The sequence below is a fragment of the Ipomoea nil genome, unplaced genomic scaffold, assembly GCF_001879475.1.
Source record: "Ipomoea nil cultivar Tokyo-kokei standard unplaced genomic scaffold, Asagao_1.1 scaffold0317, whole genome shotgun sequence".
NCBI lineage: Eukaryota > Viridiplantae > Streptophyta > Magnoliopsida > Solanales > Convolvulaceae > Ipomoea > Ipomoea nil.
The window spans coordinates 6,595,269-6,618,574 of NW_017616745.1; the positions used below are offsets into that span (position 1 = coordinate 6,595,269).

The 23,306-nt window shown below is 34.6% G+C and overlaps 2 protein-coding genes across 3 annotated transcripts in view; both read left to right on the forward strand.

Annotated features, from left to right (window-relative positions):
- Window positions 1-23,306, forward strand: part of LOC109164874 (phospholipase A1-IIgamma-like) — a 46,211-nt gene that overhangs the window by 9,803 nt on the left and 13,102 nt on the right. The window contains exons 4-5 of one of the 2 annotated variants that reach the window (XR_002051437.1): window positions 1,263-1,271; window positions 16,588-16,664. The exons of the other annotated variant lie outside the window; for it this stretch is intronic. The gene's annotated coding sequence lies outside the window, so the exon portion shown is untranslated. Of the gene's footprint in view, window positions 1-1,262; window positions 1,272-16,587; window positions 16,665-23,306 lie in introns of those variants that run through there. 2 annotated transcript variants of the gene reach the window in all.
- On the forward strand, window positions 11,534-13,725 carry LOC109164858 (phospholipase A1-II 2-like). The gene is made up of 3 exons (XM_019313407.1): window positions 11,534-11,779; window positions 11,873-12,197; window positions 12,807-13,725. Exons 1-3 carry the CDS (start codon window positions 11,541-11,543, stop codon window positions 13,473-13,475), a joined length of 1,233 nt encoding a protein of 410 aa, XP_019168952.1. The 5' UTR covers window positions 11,534-11,540; the 3' UTR covers window positions 13,476-13,725.

Here is a 23,306-nt window from a genome sequence, read left to right on the forward strand (position 1 = left end):
GTTTTTAGAACACTACTATGAGTTTCAAATACCCTTAATTGAAAAACACATACCCAAATAAAATAAGGGTATCATCCCCTTTCATTCCCTTATTCCTTCTCATCCCTTTTGATTAGTGCTTTTAGATTTTTGTTTTTATTTTTTATTTTTTGTTCATATTGGTGTTTTGAATGTATTTATATTAGAATAAATTGTCTTGATTTTGTGTTCTTGTATTTTTAAAATCTTTATTACCATTATAGGATCATACATAACCAAACAACATTATTGATAATCATTCTCATTCCACCCTACCACCAAACATGCAAAATGCTTTCACTAAAACCAATTACCATTACCAAGTATTTGATACTCATTCCGATTCTGATTCCCCTATGTGAACCAAACACACCCTAAATGTGCCGTCTTCTTTACTTAACCGCATTACAACCATGTTCTCATTTAATCTAGCTATGATCAATTAATAGATTATGTGCCTGTAAATAAATTGAATCATTTGAAGAGTGCTCATATGTGGTCATGTCATTAGGTGTGGTCGTATCTGTGTCGTTGAATCAGTTTAATCTAACGGCAGTGGTAATTCTGAGGATTTTCGCGCGTTTTGGTAAGTGGGGGTGTTATGGTAATAACAGTAGCCATTTATAGCGGGCGGGTTCCAGAATACACCAACAATGTTGACAACATACACCAATAGTGTAATAAAACACACCACAGTGAAATACACCAATGGTGTATTCCCGTGTTATGGTAATTAAAGTGGCCATTTATAGCGGTCGGGTTCCAGAATACACCAACAGTGTTGACAACATGCACCAATATTGTAATAAAACACATAACAATGTGATTTTCCCTATTCCGGTGTTTTATGACGAGTTTACCCTTGCAGTTCGCTGGATAGAAGAATGTGCACTAAAATACTGGAAAAATCTTGATTAATAAGATTCATTGGATTATTTATTTATTTATTTATAGAATTAGGTTCTGGTGCGGTTGGCAGCCCTAGGTGCAGTTTTGCGGTTAAATCTGAGCTATTGATCTTGTTTAAATCAACGTCCAAGATTACCAAATTTTTTTAAAACAAAAAAACGATGTGGAATTTGATAATTTTTGCATTTAGGTCAAATTTAAGGTGCGTGGATTTTGTGCTTAATGTGCGTGAGTTTTGTGCTTAAGGTGCGTGTGGTTTGTGCTTAAGGTACGTGTGGTTTGTGCTTAAGGTGTGTGTGTTGTGTCCTTAATGTGAGTAGTTGTTGAAACTTAAGGTGTGTGAGGTTTGTGCTTAAGGTGCGTGGGTTTGTGCTTAAGGTGCGTGGATTGTATGCTTAATGTGAGTAGTTGAAACTTAAGGTGCATGAGCTTTGTACTTAAGGTGCATGAATTTTGCGCTTAAGGTGTGTGAGTTGTGTGCTTAAGGTGAGTGATTTGTATGCTTAACTAAGATGTGTTAATTTATAAATTAAAGGTGCACGATATTAATACTTAAGGTTTTTAACACTTAATGTGTGTTGTTCTAACACTTAGGCATATGTTGGGCTTAAGGCCGGACTGCCCGAGTCAATCAATGAGGGAAGTAGGTTGGACCTAACCAGCTAAGGAGTGTAGCAAATTATATCATGGACAAGTAAGACCGACCAATATGAATAAATTGTTTGTCAACATTATTAAATGTGCCGTCTTCTTTATTTAACCGCATTACAACCATGTTTTAATTTAATCTATAATCATTGTTTGATTTTAATCTACAACCACGTTTTAATTTAATCTATAATCAATAAAAGATTACGTGGCTAGCTATAAATAAATTGAACTTACATAATGATCATGTTTAGTAATATAGTTAGTTTATCAGTCAATTTTAACTTATTTGCATGACTATTATTAGCTGTTTGACTTGGTTAAACATTCAATATAAGTATTTGATTAATTAGCTTTTTGTAACAACTTTATTTTAAAATGCTAAAAATCAAAAAGCGGGTCAAAACAACTTTTTTGATTAACTTTTTGAAAAAATTATTTTACATATAATCAGTTATAAGCTAACAACAAATTTTTCAAACATCTTTATACAATCAACTACTCAAACCCAGGCCACTAACCCAATCAACTAACAGCTATTCACCAAACATTCACAATATGTTAATTGCAGATATATAAATTATGTTCTTAACACAATTAACATATTATATACCAACAGTTAATATATTATATGTGTCTGATCTATACAATGATCTCTTTACGTCCAGCCTGGTGCAACATAAAGCTTCACCCCACTCAAGCCAATCACCCTATTAACCCCCACAACACCCTGACTGATTGGACAATAGTGAAAATTAAATCAAAAGCAACATGCCTGGGTTCATAACCATTGGTAACAGCCGACAAAGTGATCACGGTCGTTGAAGACGGTGACTCATCATAAGCGTTATTCAAAACCTAAAGAATATCAATACCGGAATTACTGATTGAGTTTCACGATTGGAAACGTAATATCATAATGATTCGAAGGCAATATTCGTGCAATGACCAGCATATTATATCATGCACAGGGTGCACAATGCATTGTGCACTCTAGTAGTATGTTAAGAGTTTATGCGTATTATGTTAAGAGTTTATTTGTATTATATATGTACTATGTATTTATGTTAGATTATGTGTATAATATTAGGAGATTATGTATATTTTACTATACAATAATGTATATACGAAACATGAGATTTTTAGGACGCACAATGCATTGTGCGCCCTGGTGCATGATATAACAATTGGCAATGACCAACTTAACCCCATTAGTACGGTTGATTTTAAAACGAAACTATGCATTAACTCCATTAAGGGATTTAATTGGGAACCACTTAATCTCAATATATCAACAGCTCAAATTGATTCATAAGTTCACACAATAGAGTAGTTCTCATCTAAACCGGATTATGTGTGTATATATATATATATATATATATATATATATATATATATATATATATATATATATATATATATATATATATATATATATATATATAAGGGATCAGGTGCGCGTGGTGCTTACCGTGCAGTTGTGCGGGCGGACTCACATCAAGCATTACACTGCCGCACTTAAGTACACAACACACGCACATTAAACACACAAACAAAATGCATTCAGAACACAAACTCACGCACCTTAAGCACAAAAACACACGCACCTTAAGTTTTAACAACTTACATTAAGTACACACTCACGCACATTAAGTACAAAACTCACGCACCTTAAGCACATGACTCACGCACCTTAAGCACAAGACTCACGCAAATTAAGCACAAAACCCATGCACTTTAAAGTTTCAACAACAACTCACATAACTCACATTAAGTACACACTCACGCACATTAGGCACAAAACTCACGCATCTTAGGCACAAGACTCACGCACCTTAAGTACAAAACTCACGCACATTAAGTACAAAACTCACGCACCTTAATCACCCGCACAACCGCACGGAAGACACTTACCCGCACTAGATCTTAATTTTATATATATATATATATATATATAGAATAAAAATCATATAGGAACTCAGTGTTAGGTAGGAACATGAGAACCAATCTGGGCCATTTATTTGAATTCATCTACGGTGCATATTTAAATTTTTTTTGTAGTTATGTATTTAGCGTTGTAATTAAATCTTTGGGCGTGTAGGGGGGTAGTTTGGTCACTTCAATCAAGCGTGCGTGCGGATGGGGGATTATATCTCTTAAATTTCGCAGTCTTCATTGTGCTGGAGTAGAATACCGTAGGTCGTAGCTTTTGAGTCCTTCCAATAGTCTTCATCATTGATCGAAATTCCCGTTGAGATGGCTGGCACCGTTGCTCGGAACCCTAAGCGCCCACAGCTGGCGACCTCGTCAGCCGCTGCTCCAGGTCGGTTTTCGGCTTTTTCAATTTTTTATTTTTAAATAGATTTCGGATTCTTATGCGTACAATGTGTTGTTTTTTATTTGGCTATATTATATTTGGGCTATATGATGCAAAGGAACTGGTGACATTTTTATCTCGTGTGCCATGGGAGAAAGTAGATGTCAGCTTCCATACAAGCAGAATAAAATTCGCTGCTCATAGTATTATCCAGGTCTGTGTGTTGCTTTTTTGCCCTTGATGCCATATGCTGATAATCAACGTGTATCAAGGGCTGCAGGTTGAATGAATGGTCAGTTCTCAATTCTCATGAGGCTATCATTTAGTAAGCTACAAAGGAAGCAGCTTATGTGAGATCTAATTTATTGTTAATGGTCACCACTTTTTTAATGAAAAGTTCATGATGGCACACACGGTTGGTCTCAGGTGCTTTCCCAATTTTATGTTTTTTGGCCGGTACTTAAGAGGCTGTTTATGGAGTATTTCGGTGATTTTGTTGAATCGAGTGGTTTGTATGCTGTGGCACACTCTGTTATCTGTTATTTGTAGGTGCTCAAATAGACAAATAGCGTTTGAGGAATAAAATGTAGTGTAGGAGCTCTGGATGGCACACAGTGGTGGGGTTAGGTTCTCAATGGCAGTGCATGGGTTTGGTGCGTCACGCATGTTTTCCCGTCGTCTGTTCTTTGGGTGCCTGCGCACTTCAACATCGTAGGGGGTGCCGTTGTGGGCAAAATGGCATGAACTCATTCCGCCGGGCACATTTTATTTATTACATGTGCATACTGGCCAGTACAACCTATTTTTACCAAAATCAACTTCTAAAGTAGTTCTAATTTATTGAATTTAGGTCGGCATGTATATGATTCTGTTTAAACAGGTTTTTAGACAATTATCCATACACAAATTGACTAATAAAGAATGAAAATATAACCGTAGTTGAAAAGTTCATGATGGCACACATTGTTGGTCTCAAGTGCTTTCCCAATTTTCTGTTTTTTGGCCGGTACTTAAGAGGCAGTTTATGGAGTATTTCGGTGATTTTGTTGAATCGAGTGGTTTGTATGATGTGGCACACTATGTTATTTGCAGGTGCTCAAATAGATTAATAGCGTTTGAGGAATAAAATGTAGTGTAGGAGCTCCGGATGGCACACAGTGGTGGGGTTAGGTGCTCAGTGGCAGTGCATGGGTTTGGTGCGTCACGCATGTTTTCCCGTCGTCTGTTCTTTGGGTGCCTATGCACTTCAGCATCGTAGCGGGTGCTGTTGTGGGCAAAATGGCATTAACTCATTCCGTCGGGCACACTCTATTTATTACATGTGCACACTAGCCAGTACAACCTATTTTTTTCCAAAATCAACTTCCAAATCAGTTCTGATTTATCGAATTTAGGTCGACATGTATATGACTCTGTTTAAACAGATTTTAAGACAATTATCCATACACAAATTGACTAATAAAGAATGAAAATATAACTGTAGGTGAAAAGTTCTTGATGGCACACACTGTTGGTCTGAGCACTTCAGGGTCATAGTGGATGCCATTGTTGCCAAAATGGGCTGTAGTCAACAGGTGTTGCACACTCTGCTCATTGCAAGTGTACACTGCCTAGTACAATATCTTTTCTCCCAAAAGCAATTCCTATGACAGTTTTGATTTAACAAATTCATGCCAACATGTATATGACTATATTAAAACAATTTGGTAGAAAATTATTGGTACACAAATAGACTAATAAACAATGAGTGAAAAAATGAATTGTAGAAACACTGAATGGCACACGCTATTGGAGTCAGGTGCTCCGTCAAAGCACGTGGGGTCATTCTGTTAGGCCGGGTTTGTGACACGTCGCCTTTTTGTTGGGGCATTGTCTTCGACCGTTGCCACGCCTACCCCGTCCCCTTTGTCGGTAGGGAGTTTGAACCCAGCGCGTGAACACAACACATACTTCGACGTGATTTACCCTTGCCTATCCGTCTTCTCGGAAGCACGCCGCACATCAAACCCAGTAGTAGTGGCATAAGTTTTGTAGAATTCAATTCCTCCTTCTAGAGTTCTGAACACCTGTCCCACAAATGGCTTTTTACCCTCTTCACACTCTGGAGTCCAGTAATTCGTTGATCCGGGAGAGATATTCATCGAGCAACCGGTGTATCTCCCTAGTAAGCCCACCTCACCTGTCGGGGGTTACAAAATTATTAGTTCAATATGTGGTTCAACAGTGTGGCACAGAGAATATAACCAACGTGCACACAAAATTATTAGTTGAATATGTGGTTCAGCAGTGTGGCACAGAGAATATAACCAACGTGCACACTCTGACTGGGTTTCAACACCCTGTTTGGTAGAGTACTCGCACCACAGGTTCCCATGCACCCATCACGGCTAGGGTTGTTACGGCATGGCAAAGGTACCAACAATGCTTCACCCTTGTGAATAGGTGTGTGCACTTACACTGAGATGGTTGTGCCCATACGGGTCCACAGGGGTTGGTATGTGCACGTCCCCATAACTATGGGTGCACACAGCCACATAAGCCCAGGCCTGTGTGTGCACTACAGCGTCGAAGTGGGTGCCTTTTAGGGCGGCGAACCCAATCGGGGGAGAGGGCATTATCATTACTGTCGTCGCATGGGCATCCACTCATTGCTAATGGATTTACACTGGCTTCTGAGTGCATGCTTACACAATCCATTACCAGTCTCTATCAATTGAAAATTCGAACACAACCATGATTACATATTCATATGTAGAACTTACCGTCATTGTATTCTGTTGCCATCGTTCGAAGAACTCTTAATCCCCGGCTTTGGCTGTTTCAGGTTGCACACTTCCGGCAGGAATTCACAGGCGTTTGTTGGAGATGTCCCCGTCGCAATTGTGTTGTTCACAGAATGTCGCAATGTTGTTCGCGGGATTGGAGGGAGAAGTATATTCCTGAATCGTCTTCTTTTGCTATTTTCTAGGGATCAAACCGATTACAATATTAATTATTAAATGTTGGGTGCGTAAAATGTCCCTTGTATCCCTTGTAATTTCTTATATTAATGGTCTCCTTATTAGTGATTAATTAATATGAACCATTGATTGAATGGGATTCGAAGGCTTAAATTAGTTCTCATGTTCCTACCTAATTATGGGTTCTTACTTGAAGCCCTCCCTCTATATATATATATATATATATATATATATATATATATATATATATATATATATATATATATATATATATATATATATATATATATATATATATATATATATATATATACACACACACACACTGTAGACTCAACTCATGAATTATTATCTTATATAAATTTAATTATGTGTAAAGTGATATAATTTTAATCTACTACTAAAAATTTTCATAAAATTAATTATTTATTACACTTTGAATTTTTTCTTTATGTGTGATGAAGAATTGTAAATAGTCCAAGCTAACAACAACTGGGGACGACCTACCTCTACCGGCCAAGTTGACTAGTTTTTCAATTGTAGACTCTTTGACCATTGATCTTGGGGTGTGTTTAGTTCGCACATGAGAATAGGAATTAGAATGAGAATCAAATATTTGGTAATGGTATGAGTTTTGGTGAAAGTATTTTGCATACTTAGTAGTAGGGTGGAATTAGAATGCTTACCAATATTTGTTAGGGAGAAATGTATTTAGATTTTGATGATATCAAACTAGGAATGTAGACCCCTCTTTTTACTTTCGTTTCACTGCATCTTTCGTGTTGGAGAAAGCAGTCTCAACTCACCATGTGATTCGGTTAAGTAGCATATATACATGAATCTGAGTTGTGTTTAGCAATTTAGGTCTACCCGAAGAAGAAAAGATCAAGGGAAGAACGAGAGAACAATTTAGACCGAAAGTTGGAAGGGTCTAACTCTCGTACAATCATCAAATGATAAGGAAGATCATTTGACTGAAAGGGAAAACGAAAGATGAGGACAATCTTTCATATAACTTTCCCGAGGCCATAAGTCTAAGTCAGACTTAAAAGACAACTCTTATAAATGAGCAAGAAGAATGTTGTCTAGGTCTCAATGTTGGGCAATCATCCTAGACAAAAGGTGTCATAGGAATGACATTCACAAAAGTCAAGAAGCATTAAATGATTTGTACTCTTGTCAGTGAAAAAGGACAAAAAGACAAGCAACTTTTGCTTTCAACGGCTATACAATACAGCCGAATTAAATTCTTCATGCCCAGCGGGTAATACACATTGGTTAATAGGTTTGAATTTCCATCTCCCTCCAACGGGTGGATTTTCTCTCCCTATAAATACCTCTCTTCCCAACCGAAGAAGGAGCTGATTGTTCAACTGATTTTATCTTAGAAAAAGCTCTTCAAACAAGTTCATCTAAAAGCTTTTCAAAAACCAGTGTGTGTGGTTTGAAGTTTTCAAAGAAGCTCATCCAGATTTTATACTTCACAATCCTCAAGAAGTCTTGCATCTTTACAAGAAGATTCATCTGATCATCAAGTCAAGACTTCAAGCTGTTGGAGAAACACATTATTTTCATCCAACACTCAACTCTGAAGAAGAAGTTGATAGAGGCGGAGTAAACTCAAGGAGTTGAAAAACCTCCCAAGTAGTTGTCCGGCTTAGTGATCAAGGAAGCTAGCTTGAGTAGTTTGTACTAGGAGTGATAGTGCAAACCCTTTCACAAGTTGTGAAAGAAGAGTGGAGTAGGCTTTGTTAATAGCCGAACCACTATAAAAATTCCTCTCTCCATCTCTCTTTAATTACTTTCGTATAACTATTGCATGCATACTGACCAAACCCTAAGTTTCTCAAAATCAAACTGTGCAAAGCATAATTTAAAACAAACTCATCTTTTCCGCTGCGTATATCTCCCGAAAGGAATTGATCGTTAAATTTCGAGGAGAGTTTATTCACACACCCCTCCTCCTCTAGACTCTCTTTTGACCCTACCGGGACCAACAATATTGATATATGGTTGGTTATGTATGACCTTATAATGGAAATAAAGATTTTAAAAATATAAAAATCAAAAAATAAAACAATTGATCCTAATTTAATGACATCCAAGTACTAATATGAACAAAAAAATCAAAATAAAAATCTAAAAGCATTAATCCAAACTTAAAAATCATATTACCAATATGATGTAATGAAACCTTTTTTAGTTAGGGAATTGAATTATTTATTGAAGGGGTAATCAAATCTCAGAGTTGTGTTTTAGTTAAAAAGTAGTTGTCAACCAAACACTAATAACTATGATTTTAATTTTCATTCTTAATGTGTAAACCCATGAACCAAACACATTCTTTAATCTTTCTTGTCAGCAGTTTTAAAGTGTAAGTTGTTGGTCCCGATACCGAGAGAATGAGAGTCTAGAGGGGGGGGGGGGGGTGAATAGACTCTATGCGATTTTCAAAACTTTACTCGAAAGAGTTATGCACAGCGGAAAGCATGTGTTATTTTAAGTTTTCTTTGTACACTTTCTTTAGAAATCGTCTTAACGAGAAGAGTATGAATGCTATGCAAGGCAGTTAAAACGATAAGTAAAGAGAGAGAGAGAGAGAGAGAGAGAGAAATTTTTATAGTGGTTCGGCTGTTAACTAAGCTTACTCCACTCTTCTTTCAGAACTCGTGAAAGGGTTTGCACTATCACTCCTTAGTTCAAACTATGCCAAGTTTGCTTCCTTGATCACTAAGTGGGACATCAACTTGCTAGGTTTTTCAACTCCTCCGAGTTTACTCCGCCTCTATCAACTTCTACAGAGTTGAGTGTTGGAAAGTGTTGATGTTATCTCCAACTTGAAATCTTGACTTGATGATGACTTGATCTTCGTATGCTGCAAGATTTATGTGATGTTGTGAAGATTTAGATAGCTAGATAATCTTTTGAAAAGTCTACACAAACACACGCTGGTTATGTAAGCTAGAACTTGAGAGTTTTTGAAAGCTTATTAGATAGCAATAGAGTGATAAAAACCAGCACCTTCTTCAAGTGATGGAGAGGGATATTTATAGGGTGAGAAATCCATCCATTGTTGGTAGATGGAGATTTCAAACCTATTAGCCAGCGTGTAATGACCTCTGGGTAAAGAGACTTAAATGCGGTTGTACTGTATAGCCGTTGGCTTCAAAAAGCAACCAACCATTTTGTCATTTTGTGCCGACAAAATGTACTAATCATTAAATGCTCCTTGATATTTGAAATTTCATTCCTAGGACACTATTTGTCTAGGATGATTTACCCATCTTTGAGACTTGGACAAATATGCTTCTGAAAACATATGAGACTTGTCCAATCAAGTCAGACTTTAAGTTCTCTCGGGTCATGAATAACGAAAGATTGTCCTTATCTTTCGTTGATTTCTTCAGTCAAATGATCTTTCTTTATCATTTGATAGTTACACGAGAGATAGACCATTCCATGTTTTGGTCTAAGTTGATCTCTCGGTCTTCTTCTTCATCATGAGGAGAACCCTGATTCGTGAGAACAGGATAAACATTAGATCTATTAGCAAGTTGAACAATTACACCATTTTCTTTTAAGGAACCAATATTCAAAGATGAATAAATAGATAAAGGCATCACATTAATGAACAATTACGCTCAGGTCGCGAAATTGAGGGTGATGTTAGCAAGAGCGGAAGGGCAACCTACAGGGAGGATGGAGCCATAGATGGCGGCATCGCTAGCACGCATTGGCCGCGCATCACAGGGACGATTGATGTTACAAGGATACAACACATCCTCGGGAAAGAATAAGGCTTTTGTTCCAAGCGGGGAGGAAGTGAAAATTTTGATCACAGTTGCATTTGTCTACTTTTGAGACATTATGTTTAAATGCTTTACATTCTAGTAGTATTTTCTTTATTATGCTTTTATTTTATCTTACTTGCATGAAGCTTGCTTATCTATTGATGCATGGAGTAGTTAATATTGATAATCATTTCAATTACACCTTACTTACCAAACATGCAAAATACTTTGACCAAAACTTTTTCCAATTACCAAATATTAAATCCCATTCCCATGTTCCAACCAAACACACCCTATGAATTTTGATTAACCAAACTTTTGAATAAAGCTAATAGATAATCGGTATTATTAATAATCTCAAATCAATCAAAACAATTAACTGAATTTCTTCACCCCAATTTGCAGATCTAGGCATATCATAAACCCAGAAATAAGTTATGCAAGGAACATCATTATGATATTTACATTTTTTTTTTTGTTGAAACAATACTCATTTACTTGTCTCTGCATTGCTCAAGGAAAGTGCATGTATGCCACCGTTTCTCCATGGAACGATACAAATTTACTTTTGTCTCTGCATTGCTATGCCACCGTTTGTTCTAGTTAGGACGTGTCACCAAGAGGAAATGCAAGGCTGCATCATGCATGCATTCATTTACATGAGGATTATGTGTCACCAAGGAAATTGTTAGAATATCACCTTCATTATAATATGAGTCATCATCCTCCTCAGTCACATTTGTAGTCTCTCGCTGCTTCTTCAATTTAATTTTAAAATTTGAATCGTTTCATCGAGATGATAACATGAGTGATGTGTATAAAAAGGGGCCGGGGACTCACTACTTGAGAAATCCATAGAAATTAAAAAAGAAGAGAGAGAGAGAGAGAGAATTGAAGATGAGTGACACAGGCATTGCTAAAAGATGGAAGAAGCTAAGTGGGAGTGATAACTGGAAAGGGCTACTGAACCCTTTGGATTCGGATCTCCGCCGCTACCTCATTCACTACGGAACCATGATTGCACCCGCATGCGATGCTTTCATCAACGAACCAGCTTCCAAAAATGTGGGATTACCGCGATACGCCAGGAAAAACCTCTTTCAAAATACAGGACTTGTCAAGGGAAATCCTTTCAAGTACTAGCTTCTCTTTAATTTCTTTCTTCATTCTATCATTTATGAGTACATACTACTAGTACTTATATATGCTTAACTGTATATATGTTTCAGATATGAAGTCACCAAATACTTTTATACAACATCTCTATTAGAACTCGGAGCTAAAGGGTGTACTTTGACGGAATCAAACTGGAGTGGATATGTTGCTGTGGCCACGGATGAAGGAAAAGCTGTTTTGGGACGAAGAGACATTGTGGTTGTTTGGAGGGGAACAATCCGACTCTTAGAGTGGATTGATAATCTCATATTCCTTTATGTTAATGCGCCATTAATCTTTGGCAAAAACTCTGATCCTCTGGTGCATATGGGTTGGTACTATATGTACACCAGCACCATTCCAGGTTCTCAACACAATGAAACAAGTGCCAGAGATCAGGTATATATATATATATATATATATATATATATATATATATATATATATATATATATATATATATAGTATAATTAATTATTTAATTTTATATATATAGAGGCGAGTTCAGGTGCGGCAGTGTCTTACAGTGCGGAGATTTTTTACGGTGCGGCAACACCAACAGTTCAACAAATATGCACCATCAACGTTAGGAAAATACACCACACAAAACAGACCCTGCATCACCAAACACACACCATTAGGTGTGAGTAAAAACACCATACACTGTTCGGAAATACACCATTGGGGGCGGTGAGTTATATGGTGTATTTTTTTGAGTCTGTTGTGTATTTTATGATGTTTTATTGCATTTCATTGTGGTGTGTTTTTATTACACTGTTGGTGCATATTGTTAACACTGTTGGTGTATTTTGGAATTCCGCCGCACCACCGCACGGGAAGATCCCGCCGCATTTAAACTTTATTTTATATATATATATATATATATATATATATATATATTTCAGCAAGTATATATATATATATATGAACATATACTACATGTAACAGGTCAAAAACTAACTTACTTTTTATTTTAGTTTTCTTAAATTTGGGTTTAGTTTGTTATAGGTTCGTAAAGAAGTTGCAAGACTTGTTGAATTATACAAGGACGAGGAAATTAGCATAACCGTGATAGGACACAGCTTGGGTGCATCCATGGCAACACTAAACGCAGTAGACCTGGCTGCCAATCCAGTCAACAATAATAATAAAGATGTTCCTATCACTGCTTTCGTGTATGCAAGCCCCAAAGTAGGGGATCACAATTTTAAAAAAGCCTTCTCTAATCAACAAAACCTTCGAACCCTGCGAATCTCCGACCTGAATGATTGTGTTCCAAAAGTTCCGCCGTATGGATGGAAAGAGGGTGAGACCATAGAATCAAAAGTAGATTACCAAGATGTGGGGGTGGGTTTGGTGATTGAATCTAAGAAATCCGACTGTTTGAAGCCTGACATTCTAGACCTGTGCACTCACGACTTGATGCTTTATATGCATGCACTTGATGGATACCAGGAGTCTCAGGGAGGATTTGAGCGTCATGGAGACTTTGATCTTGCCAAAGTTAATAGGTATGGGGATTATTTGAAAGCCGAGTATTCTATACCAATACGATGGTTTAACATAAAAGATAAAGGAATGGTTCAGCAGGAGGACGGGAATTATATCCTTGACGATCATGAGACGGATGATGATGATGATGATGATGATGATGATGATGATGATGATGATGAATGAGATGTTTAAAACAGAAACAGTTTGGTGCATGCATGCAATATGTGTGTTTGAATAAAACTAAGTCTTCTCTCTCTAGCTTCATGAAGACCTTTCTATAGTTATTCAGTGTGGTTTGAATAAAATTGGAGCTAAAATGAGGCAACTAGCCGCTTGTGGCTAGCTGTCTAGTCCAATAATGCATGTATATATCCGAGGTTTGCTAGCTTGTATTTCAATTATCATGTTTCAATCATCTCACCTCTTTACTTTGCTTAGTTTGTTCCTCAAATCTGGGGTTGTACTGTTTACTTTGAACAATCTTCTTAATTTCTAGCTGTTTTTGCCCATTCAACATACCGATTATCTATTAGTTTTATTCAAAAGTTTGGTTATTCAAAATTCTTAGGTTGTGTACGGTTGGAACATGGAAATTAATACTCCGTAATTGGGAAGGGTTTTGGTGAAAGTATTTTGAATGTTTTGTAGTAGGGTAGAATTGGAATGATTACCAATATTGATGTTTGGTAACTTGGTTATGTATGACCCAATAATAAGATTAAAAGTTTTAAAAATACAAACAAAAAAAAAAAAAAATCAATTCACATAACAACTGATCTTAAGAGTACCTTACGATGAAATGAGTAGGTAATGCAGTGATGAAGTAGATGAAGTGAAGAAAGATGAGTGAGGAGGCAACGAAAGTAGGTAATTGAGAATGGTTTTGGTGAAAGTATTTTGTATGTTTGGTAAGTACAGTGGAATTGGAATGCTTATCAATATTGATGTTTGGTTATATGTATCACACTATAATCAGATTAAAAGTTTTAAAAATAGAAAAATAATAAATTAAGACAATTGATCTTAAAAGTGACGATGAAGTGAGTAAGTAATGCACTGAGGAAGTCGATAAAGTGAAGAACGAAAGATGAGTAAGGACGAAGGATATATACCTATGTCCTAATCTCATGAATCAAATACACCATTAATATGACACATACATACACACACACACACACATATATATATATATATATATATATATATATATATATATGGCGGCATATGTTGAGCTTAAGGAGTCAATGAGGGAAGTAGGTTGGACCTAACCAGCTAAGGAGTGTAGCAAATTATATCGTCGACAAGAAAGACCGACCAATATGAATAAATTGTTTGTCAACATTATTTATTGTGCCGTCTTCTTTATTTAACTGCATTACAACCATGTTTTAATTTAATCTATAATCAATTAATAGATTATGTGACTATAAATAAATTGAAGTTACATAATGATCATGTTAGGTAACATTTAGCTTATCAGTTAATTTTAGCTTATTTGACTACTATTAGTTGTTTGACTTAGTTAAACATTCAATATAAGTATTTGATTAATTAGCTTTTTTTTGTAACAACTTATTACTCCAAAATGCTATTATTCAAAAAGCTGGTCAAAGCAGCTTTTTTCAATCAAATTTTTGAGAAAGTCATTTTACATGTAATCAACTATAAGCCAACAGCTAATTTATTAAACATCTTTCTAAAATCAACTAATGTTATTAAATACTTAATCGGCTAACAGCTATTCATCAAACACTCACAATTAAAATATTATATGCTAACAATTAATATATTATGTATATGTACCGTGATCTCTTTATGTCCAGCCTGGTGTAACATTAAGCTTCACCCCACTCAAGTCAATCGCCCGATTAACCCCCACAATACCCTGGCTGATTGGACAATAGTGAAAATTAAATCAAAAAGCAACATACCTGGGTTCATAACCACTGGTAATAGTCGACGAAGTAATCACGGTCGCCGAAGACGGTGACTCACCAGAAGCATTATTCAATACTTAAGGTGAGCTCTAAGGAATGTGTATCAAAGTGATTGTTTTTGTCTCAGTTGATGAATCATCCTAGGAACAAGACGTTCTAAGGACAAGAGGCACACAAATCAAGGTACATTAAATGCCAAGGTACCTCTTTTCAGAGCTAGAAGACAAAACATGCAGAAATTCTTGCCTCCAACGTCCATATGGTACAATCGCATTTAATAAAGCAATAAATGCATCAGGTTCTCCGGTTATTATCCACTGGTCCATAGGTTTGAAATGTCATCTCCCTCCAACGGATGGATATTTTCTCTCCTATAAATACCCATCTTCTCCATTGTAGAAGGTGCTTGTTTTTACATCAACTACTGATCATTCATATTCAAAAGCTCCTTATACAAGTTCACTCTCTCAAGCTTTTGAAAACCAGTGTGTCAAGGTGTGAAGTTTACAAGAAGAACTATCAGATTTCAACCTCACAACCTTGAAGAAGTCTTGCATCTTATATACGTTGATCATCCATCTTTCAACCAGTCAGCCAAGACTTCAACCTGTTGGAGAAACACGCAAATCTTTTCTACCAACCCTCAACTCTGAAGAAGAAGTTGATAGAGGCGGAGTAAACTCTAGGAGTTGAAAAACCTTCAAGTAGTTGTCCGGCTTAGTGATCAAGGAAGCTAGCTTGGTGTAGTTTGTACTAGGAGTGATAGTGCAAACCTTTCACGAGTTGTGAAAGAAGAGTGGAGTAGGCACAGTTGGCCGAACCACTATAAAAATCTCTCTCTCTCTCTTTACTTACTTTCTGCTTTTGATACAAGTGTTTTGCAGTTATTATTATTATTTGATACATGTGTTTTGCAGTTATTATTATTATTATTATTATTATTATTATTATTATTATTATTATTATTATTATTATTATTATTATTATTATTATTATTGTAGTAGTAGTGGGATGACCACTTCCTAGGTAGTTAGAGGTAGTGCGTAGTTTTTATCTTCTATAAATAGATGCCTAGGTATTTGAAGAAGAGATATCTGGGAAATTTGTATTTTGGGCTTCCTATTAAATGGAAGATTGGGGGAGAAGAAGCACTCCATAAAAACGCTTCATTTGGGGGAGAAGAAGCACTCCACAAAAACGCTTCATTTGGGGAGAAGAAGCACTCCAGAAACGCTTCGTTTTTATTCCTAAGTTTCTAAACCTGTGACGCGATCCTAGATATCCTGGCCTATAACAGCTTTACTTTCGCGCACTGCATATCATATTCTCTCACAACCGAAAGTTCTTATATATCCGAGGTTTGCTGGCTTGTATTTCAATTATCATGTTTCAATCATCTCACCTCTCGATCACCAATATATATATAATAATAAAAGACTTGATCGAATTGCATATATGCTTTTACTTTGCTTAATATGTTCCTGCATGCTTAACAAAACTAATTTAATTTATTTGCTACTCAAATCCGGGGTTGATTGTTTACATTGAATAATATTTCTTCTTTAATTTCTAGCTGTTTTTGCCCATTCCTGACTTAGATCTGTGCAAATTGGGGTGGGTGAAGATTAGGTCAATTCAACTTATTATCCAAGAAATTCAGTTAATTATTGTTTTGATTGATTTGACATTATTAATAATACCGATTATCTATTTGTTTTATTCAAAAGTTTGGTTATTCAAAATTCTTAGGGTGTTTAGTTGGAACATGGGAATAGGAATTAATTAATACTTGGTAATTGGGAATTGAAGGGTTTTGGTCAAAGTATATTTTACATGTTTGGTAAGTGTGGTGCTCTAGTGGAATTAGAATGATTATCAATATTGATTTTTGGTTAGGTATGACCATATATATAATCAGCTAATAATAAGGGGGCGTTTGGTTCAGGTCATCTTTGATTACCTAGGTAATCTGAGTCTGGTAATGTTATATTACCTTGTTTGGTTCAAGTTATGAAATTACCTGGTAATGTTATATTACCTGAAAGCTGATGTGGCGTTAATGTTTCAAGGTAATGTGATTACCCCCATTTTTTTAGGTAATCTTAGATTACCTTGAATTATTCCAACTTTGCCCTTGTTAACTAATCCTTATTCTTATAATAATAATAATAATAATAATAATAATAATAATAATAATAATAATATTATTATTATTATTATTATTATTATTATTATTATTATTATTATTATTATTATTATATATTTAGTTTTTTAATATTTGAACATTGATATACATTCATACATATAAATAAATAAAATAAATACACGCACATAAATAATATATATATATATATATATATATATATATATATATATATATATATATATATATATATTATTGAGGACATTATTGTAAATTGATTTATATAACCTAAAATATAACCCTTAACCAAACACAGTAATATTATATTCCACAATCTAAACCAAACACATAAGGTAATCTTACATTTCGGTAATCTCACATTACCTTCCTGAAGGTAATCTTATTACCTAGGGTAATCCAAGATTCCGTGAACCAAACGCCCCCTAAAGGTTTTTAAAAATACAAAAATAAAAAATTAAGGCAATTGATTTAAAGTAGTGATGATGAAGTGAATAGGTAATGCAGTGAGAAAGTTGATGAAGTGAAGAAAGATGCATGACTGAGGAGGCAACGAAATGAGCAGGCCATGAAATGAGGAAGAATAAGATTGAGTTAATGCAAGGATACCTATGAGCAGGCGATGAAGTGAGGAAGAATCAGGTTGGACTTATTTCAGGGGTGTGCATTCATATTATTTGGACTTATTTTGTGAATCATGAAGTGTTGGGGTGAGAATATATATAAATAAGGGAGATCAAAAAATGAAAATATACAAAAAAAAAAAAAAAAAAACTACAAATAAAAGAGTTTTTCTCAAAATGGTCCCTCGATTATTTCTTATTATATATTAGGCGTGCGTACAATAGGTAAACGGATAAAAATGCTCTCGATTTTAACACTGATTAGACGGAATATATAACGGGGGACTAAATTGGGTGAGGTTTTGAGAGTCGAAGAAACACATTTGGTGTAATTGAAAGTCGAAATGCAAAATTGAGAATGAGGAATAGTCGAGGGACCATTTTGGAAAAAAAAAATCTTCTAAAGTTAAATAGTTGAAAATTCAAGCTGACATAGTGCTATTTTGAAAATTTTACAAATTCGTTAGAAAAGTATGCATGTAAGTACCAACAAGTGGTATCAAAGTAATTGTTTTAAAAGATCAATTGTTTTATGTCAACTTGAGCAAATCTATAAAACTTTATTTTCAAAATTTGTTAAATAGCTAATTTTCTAAAAAAGCACAGAAGTATGGATAAAAAAAACCTATTGTTCAATTCAAATAATTTTTTTTTTTTTGAGAGAGAGAATTCAAATAATTTTTTAAATACATCTCTTCCTGTATTTTGTAAATTGGATTGATCAATATAAAATTATTTATAGAACTATTGTATCCTCATAAAGAAAGATCATTGGACATAAACAGCTAGCCGCAAGCTGCTAGTTAATTGCCTCTAATCTTATTTAAAACACATTGAATAATTATTGAACGAATTCAAACACACACTAAAACTGTTTAATTTGTGTTTAACATATCTCGTCCAATATCATTATCGTCAAGAATATAAGTTCCATCCTCCTGTTAAATCATTCCTTTATCCTTTGCGCTCTATTATGCTACTGGTATACGATACTCGCTTGTCTTTCAAATTAAAACTTCATCTCCGTTCTTATTAAGTTTGGAAATATCAAAGTCTCCATGAGGCTCAAACCTTCCTTCACTTTCAGAACCCTAGAATCTATCAATTACAAAACCCACCCCAAATTGGAGTAGAAAATTAAATTACTTTTGTTAAGCATATATCTATGGAGCAAAGAAAAGTAAAACCAAAATCATCAAGTCTGATATTATTATTATATATATATATATATATATATATATATATATATATACACTGCTGAAGAAAGATGATTGATGAGACATAATATATAATAATTCAAATACAAGCAAACATTAAACACATGCATTATATTGGAGTAGACAGCTTGACACAAGCTGATAGTTGCTTCCACCGTAGCTCTCTTTAATTTCATTCTTGGTTCTAGTAGTTATATATACTTGTTTTCAAATAAATGTGCATTTTCAAATATTAGAATTGTTTATAATTTCATCTTTGATTTTATTATTAATTTATAATTCTCTGTTAAATTTACTAAATTTCAAACTTCCAGTAAAACTCAATTGTCTAACTAAATTATTAAGATTTAAATAAAAAATTCTTAAAAACATGCATGCTTAATTCCCCGACTGGTATCTTCCAGCAATCACATAGAAGAAACATAATTTCACACAACATTGATAAACCCAGTTAAAATCAAACTCAATCACGCAACTCCATGTTGTACTCAAACACTCTTAAATCACATATTGGCTCTGTTTGGCAGAGCTTATAGCTTATTTTAAGCTACTAATAAGCTATAAGCTCTGTTTGGTAATGTTCCCAAAATAAGCTCTTAGCTTAAAATAAGAGCTTATTTTGGAACGCTACGTTAGGTAGCGTTTCAAAATAAGCTCCTAGCTTCCTAACTTTTTTTCTATCTTTATCCTAATTATTTTAAAGAAATGACATAATTTACCATTCCCAATTAAAACTCTTTTATCTTCTCCTTCATCCGCAACTTTCACCGCAAATATTATTATTATTATTATTATTATTATTATTATTATTATTATTATTATTATTATTATTATGAGATTTGCAACAATATTGCTATTTCATTATGAGATGCTAGATCATGATTATGCTAATAATTTTATTTCAAAATGTTAATTTTTTTTAAAGACAAAATGTTAAATTTTAATATATAAACAAACTAATTTAAATTTTGTGAAGGTGTCTTTTTTAGTCTTTTTACATTTATCAGCTTATCAAAAAACTAATTTTACCAAACACTTTTAATCATAACAGCTAGCTTAACAGCTCTTTAGATTTCAGCTCTGAGCTTATAGCTTTTCAGCTTTCAGCTCCATTTCAGCTTTTAGCTCCTAGCTTATAGCTTTTCAGCTAGGTTTACCAAACAGAGCCATAAATATAGCCCAAAACCCAACACTCCATCACCAAGACTGAAACAAAAGACTGAGGAAGAGCAATTTGGAGCTTGGCTTTTCAATTAGGTAAAATTTATATTCTCACATTTTTCTTTATCAGACAAGCCTTTATCTGCTGGGGTAAGTAAAAGACTTGCAAAGAATAATACAACTGCAACGAATAAGCTAAGGAAAATTTTCCGGTTTGTTAGAGTGGTATTTTCGTCATCCACTCGAAATCAATCATTCCTAAAGATTAATGCTCCATTCAGGAACCATACTGGCGGTAGCTTTATATCGTCAATTGTTGCCGAAGATTGTCCATCGCTTCACTATTCTCCCTGTATTTGCGTAAATTGAAAGAGAAAAGACAAAAATGAATGTTCACAACAGATGATTCAATTGATTAGATTCTTGCTACATGGAGTATATGGTTGCATGTCCACCACGTAGTTAATTGCGCGCACACACACACACATATTCAACTCATTGTGGGGAGTGAACAATATGGCAACATATATAATAATGTGAGCATATGTTGTGAATATCACTTCAACATACACGTATACATGTATATCATGTATAAGTTATTTAACATGCACAATTTTCAATTTCACCCCCTTTTTTACTCTGTCATTTTTCCTCATAATAATAATTATTACTATAATTATTATTACTATTTTGTAGTGACTTTCTCAACTTTGGCATAGCTTTAATGTGGTTCAGAATGATACAATTTTAAGATCAATGATTTGATGGACAAAAGAACTTGGTCATATCAAGCAAAATAAATTATCATAAAATATATACATAATAATTATTATGGTAATTAATAAATTAATTACACATATATTAGTATAATTGACTAATAATTATTATGGTAATTAAGTTAAAAATTACCTTAATAATAGTATAATTACAAATAAACATGGATCGTTGGATTTTTTAATAATTATTACAATTAATTTTATTATGATCTCTCTCGAGATATATATATATATATATATATATATATATATATATATATATATATATATATATGTATGTATGTATGTATGTATGTATGTATGTATGTATGTATGTATGTAAACAGTTTGCTTTGGTGGAGTTGGAGAAGTAATTTGCTATCTTTGTGGGGGAAGAGCCTGAAGGACTTTTTAGAAATGCCAATTCCAGACGAAACTATCATAGGTTTGAGTGAAAACATGTTGATAGCTGAAGAGTTGGCGTTTGACAAGGAGTCGTTAAAGACAAAGCATAAAATATTGGTAACACGTACAACTGACCGACGAGCAAAATAATGTTTACGACTCTGTAATGAATGATATTGATTCCAATGGAGGTGGATTGTTCTATGTGTATAGTTACGGAAAAACAGGCAAGATGTTCGTGTGGAGAACGTTATCGTCAAAGATAAGGAGCCATAATGATATAGTTCTGAATGTTGCTTCTAGTGGAATAACATCTTTGCTCTTGCCGGGAGGCAGAATAGCTATACCACTCTCATATATAAGGTAGATTGCATCCGACATGTAATATATCGCAAGGTAGTGACCTTGCTGAGCTTATAATAAGGAGCAAATTGATAATATCTAATGAAGCACTGATCACACACAAGCACTATTTTGAGGCATTGGACAAAACCATGAGGGATCTATTGAGGTTCGCCATACCGGGTAGTGCTAAAATGACTTTTGGTGGAAAGACAATAGTTTTGGGCGGCGATTTTAGACAGAGATTGCCTGTTATTACGAAAGCAACAAGACCAGTAGTTGTCGGAGCAAATATTAATTCTTCATACATGTGGACAAATTGCAAGGTATTATGGCTCACTAAGAACTTGAGACTACGGACCTTAGCTTCAGAGGAAGATAGACAGATGGTTGATTGGTTTTCAAAATGGATTGCAGACATCGGAGATGGGATTGCAAGGGTTGAAAACAATGGTTCATTTGAGATCGATATTCTGGCACAGTTTTTGTTGAAGTGTGGACACAATCCCATAGCAACTATAATGGAAAGCACATTTCCAAACTCGAGATATTACATGCTTGATGAGTTGCAACTAGAAGGTTGAGCGATCCTCTCGGCGACTTTAGATGTCGTTGATCAAATTAATCAGTACATATGCGACATGAATACTGCAAAAAGACGAATATATTTAAGTTTGGGAAAATGGCACTTTTTCCCCCTGAGTTATATACTTATAGCATTTTCCCCCCTGAATTATTGAAATGGCTATTTTTCCCCCTGAAATGTTAAATGGACATATTTACCCTTAAAATAAATATTTCATTTTTTTTCTCCAACAAATTATGACCATAAGTTGGTTCAAACAAAACAAACACTATAGCAACCAAACCGAAATATTCCAATTACAATTTAGAATCGAAACCCGATATTTAGAGTTTATTAAAATCATGAACCGGAACGGACGGTTCATGTTCCGAACTGGAAAAAATAAAATACATTTATTGTTGAATTTAGACTATTTTAAAATAAAAACTAAAATTTTAAAATAAAGACAGTTCAAAATCGCGAACCGGATCCGAAACCGCCGGTTTACAGTTCAAGATTCAATTTTTTATACATAATTTTAATAAATTGACATCTAAATATTGGGTTCTAGATCTGAATCATAACCGGAAACTTTTAATTCGATTGCTTTAGTGTCCGGTTCAGTTCAAACCGAACCGTGGTCATCCCTACGTATACGCAATAATTTGTTGGAGATGTAAAATAAATAAAATGTTTACTTTAAGGATAGAAATGTCAATTTAATATTTCAGGGGGAAAAAGCACCACTTTTAGAATAATTGAGGGGGTTAATGTGCTTACCTAAATAATTGAGGGGGAAAAAGTGCTATAAGTATATAACTCAGGGGGAAAAAGTGCCATTTTCCCTT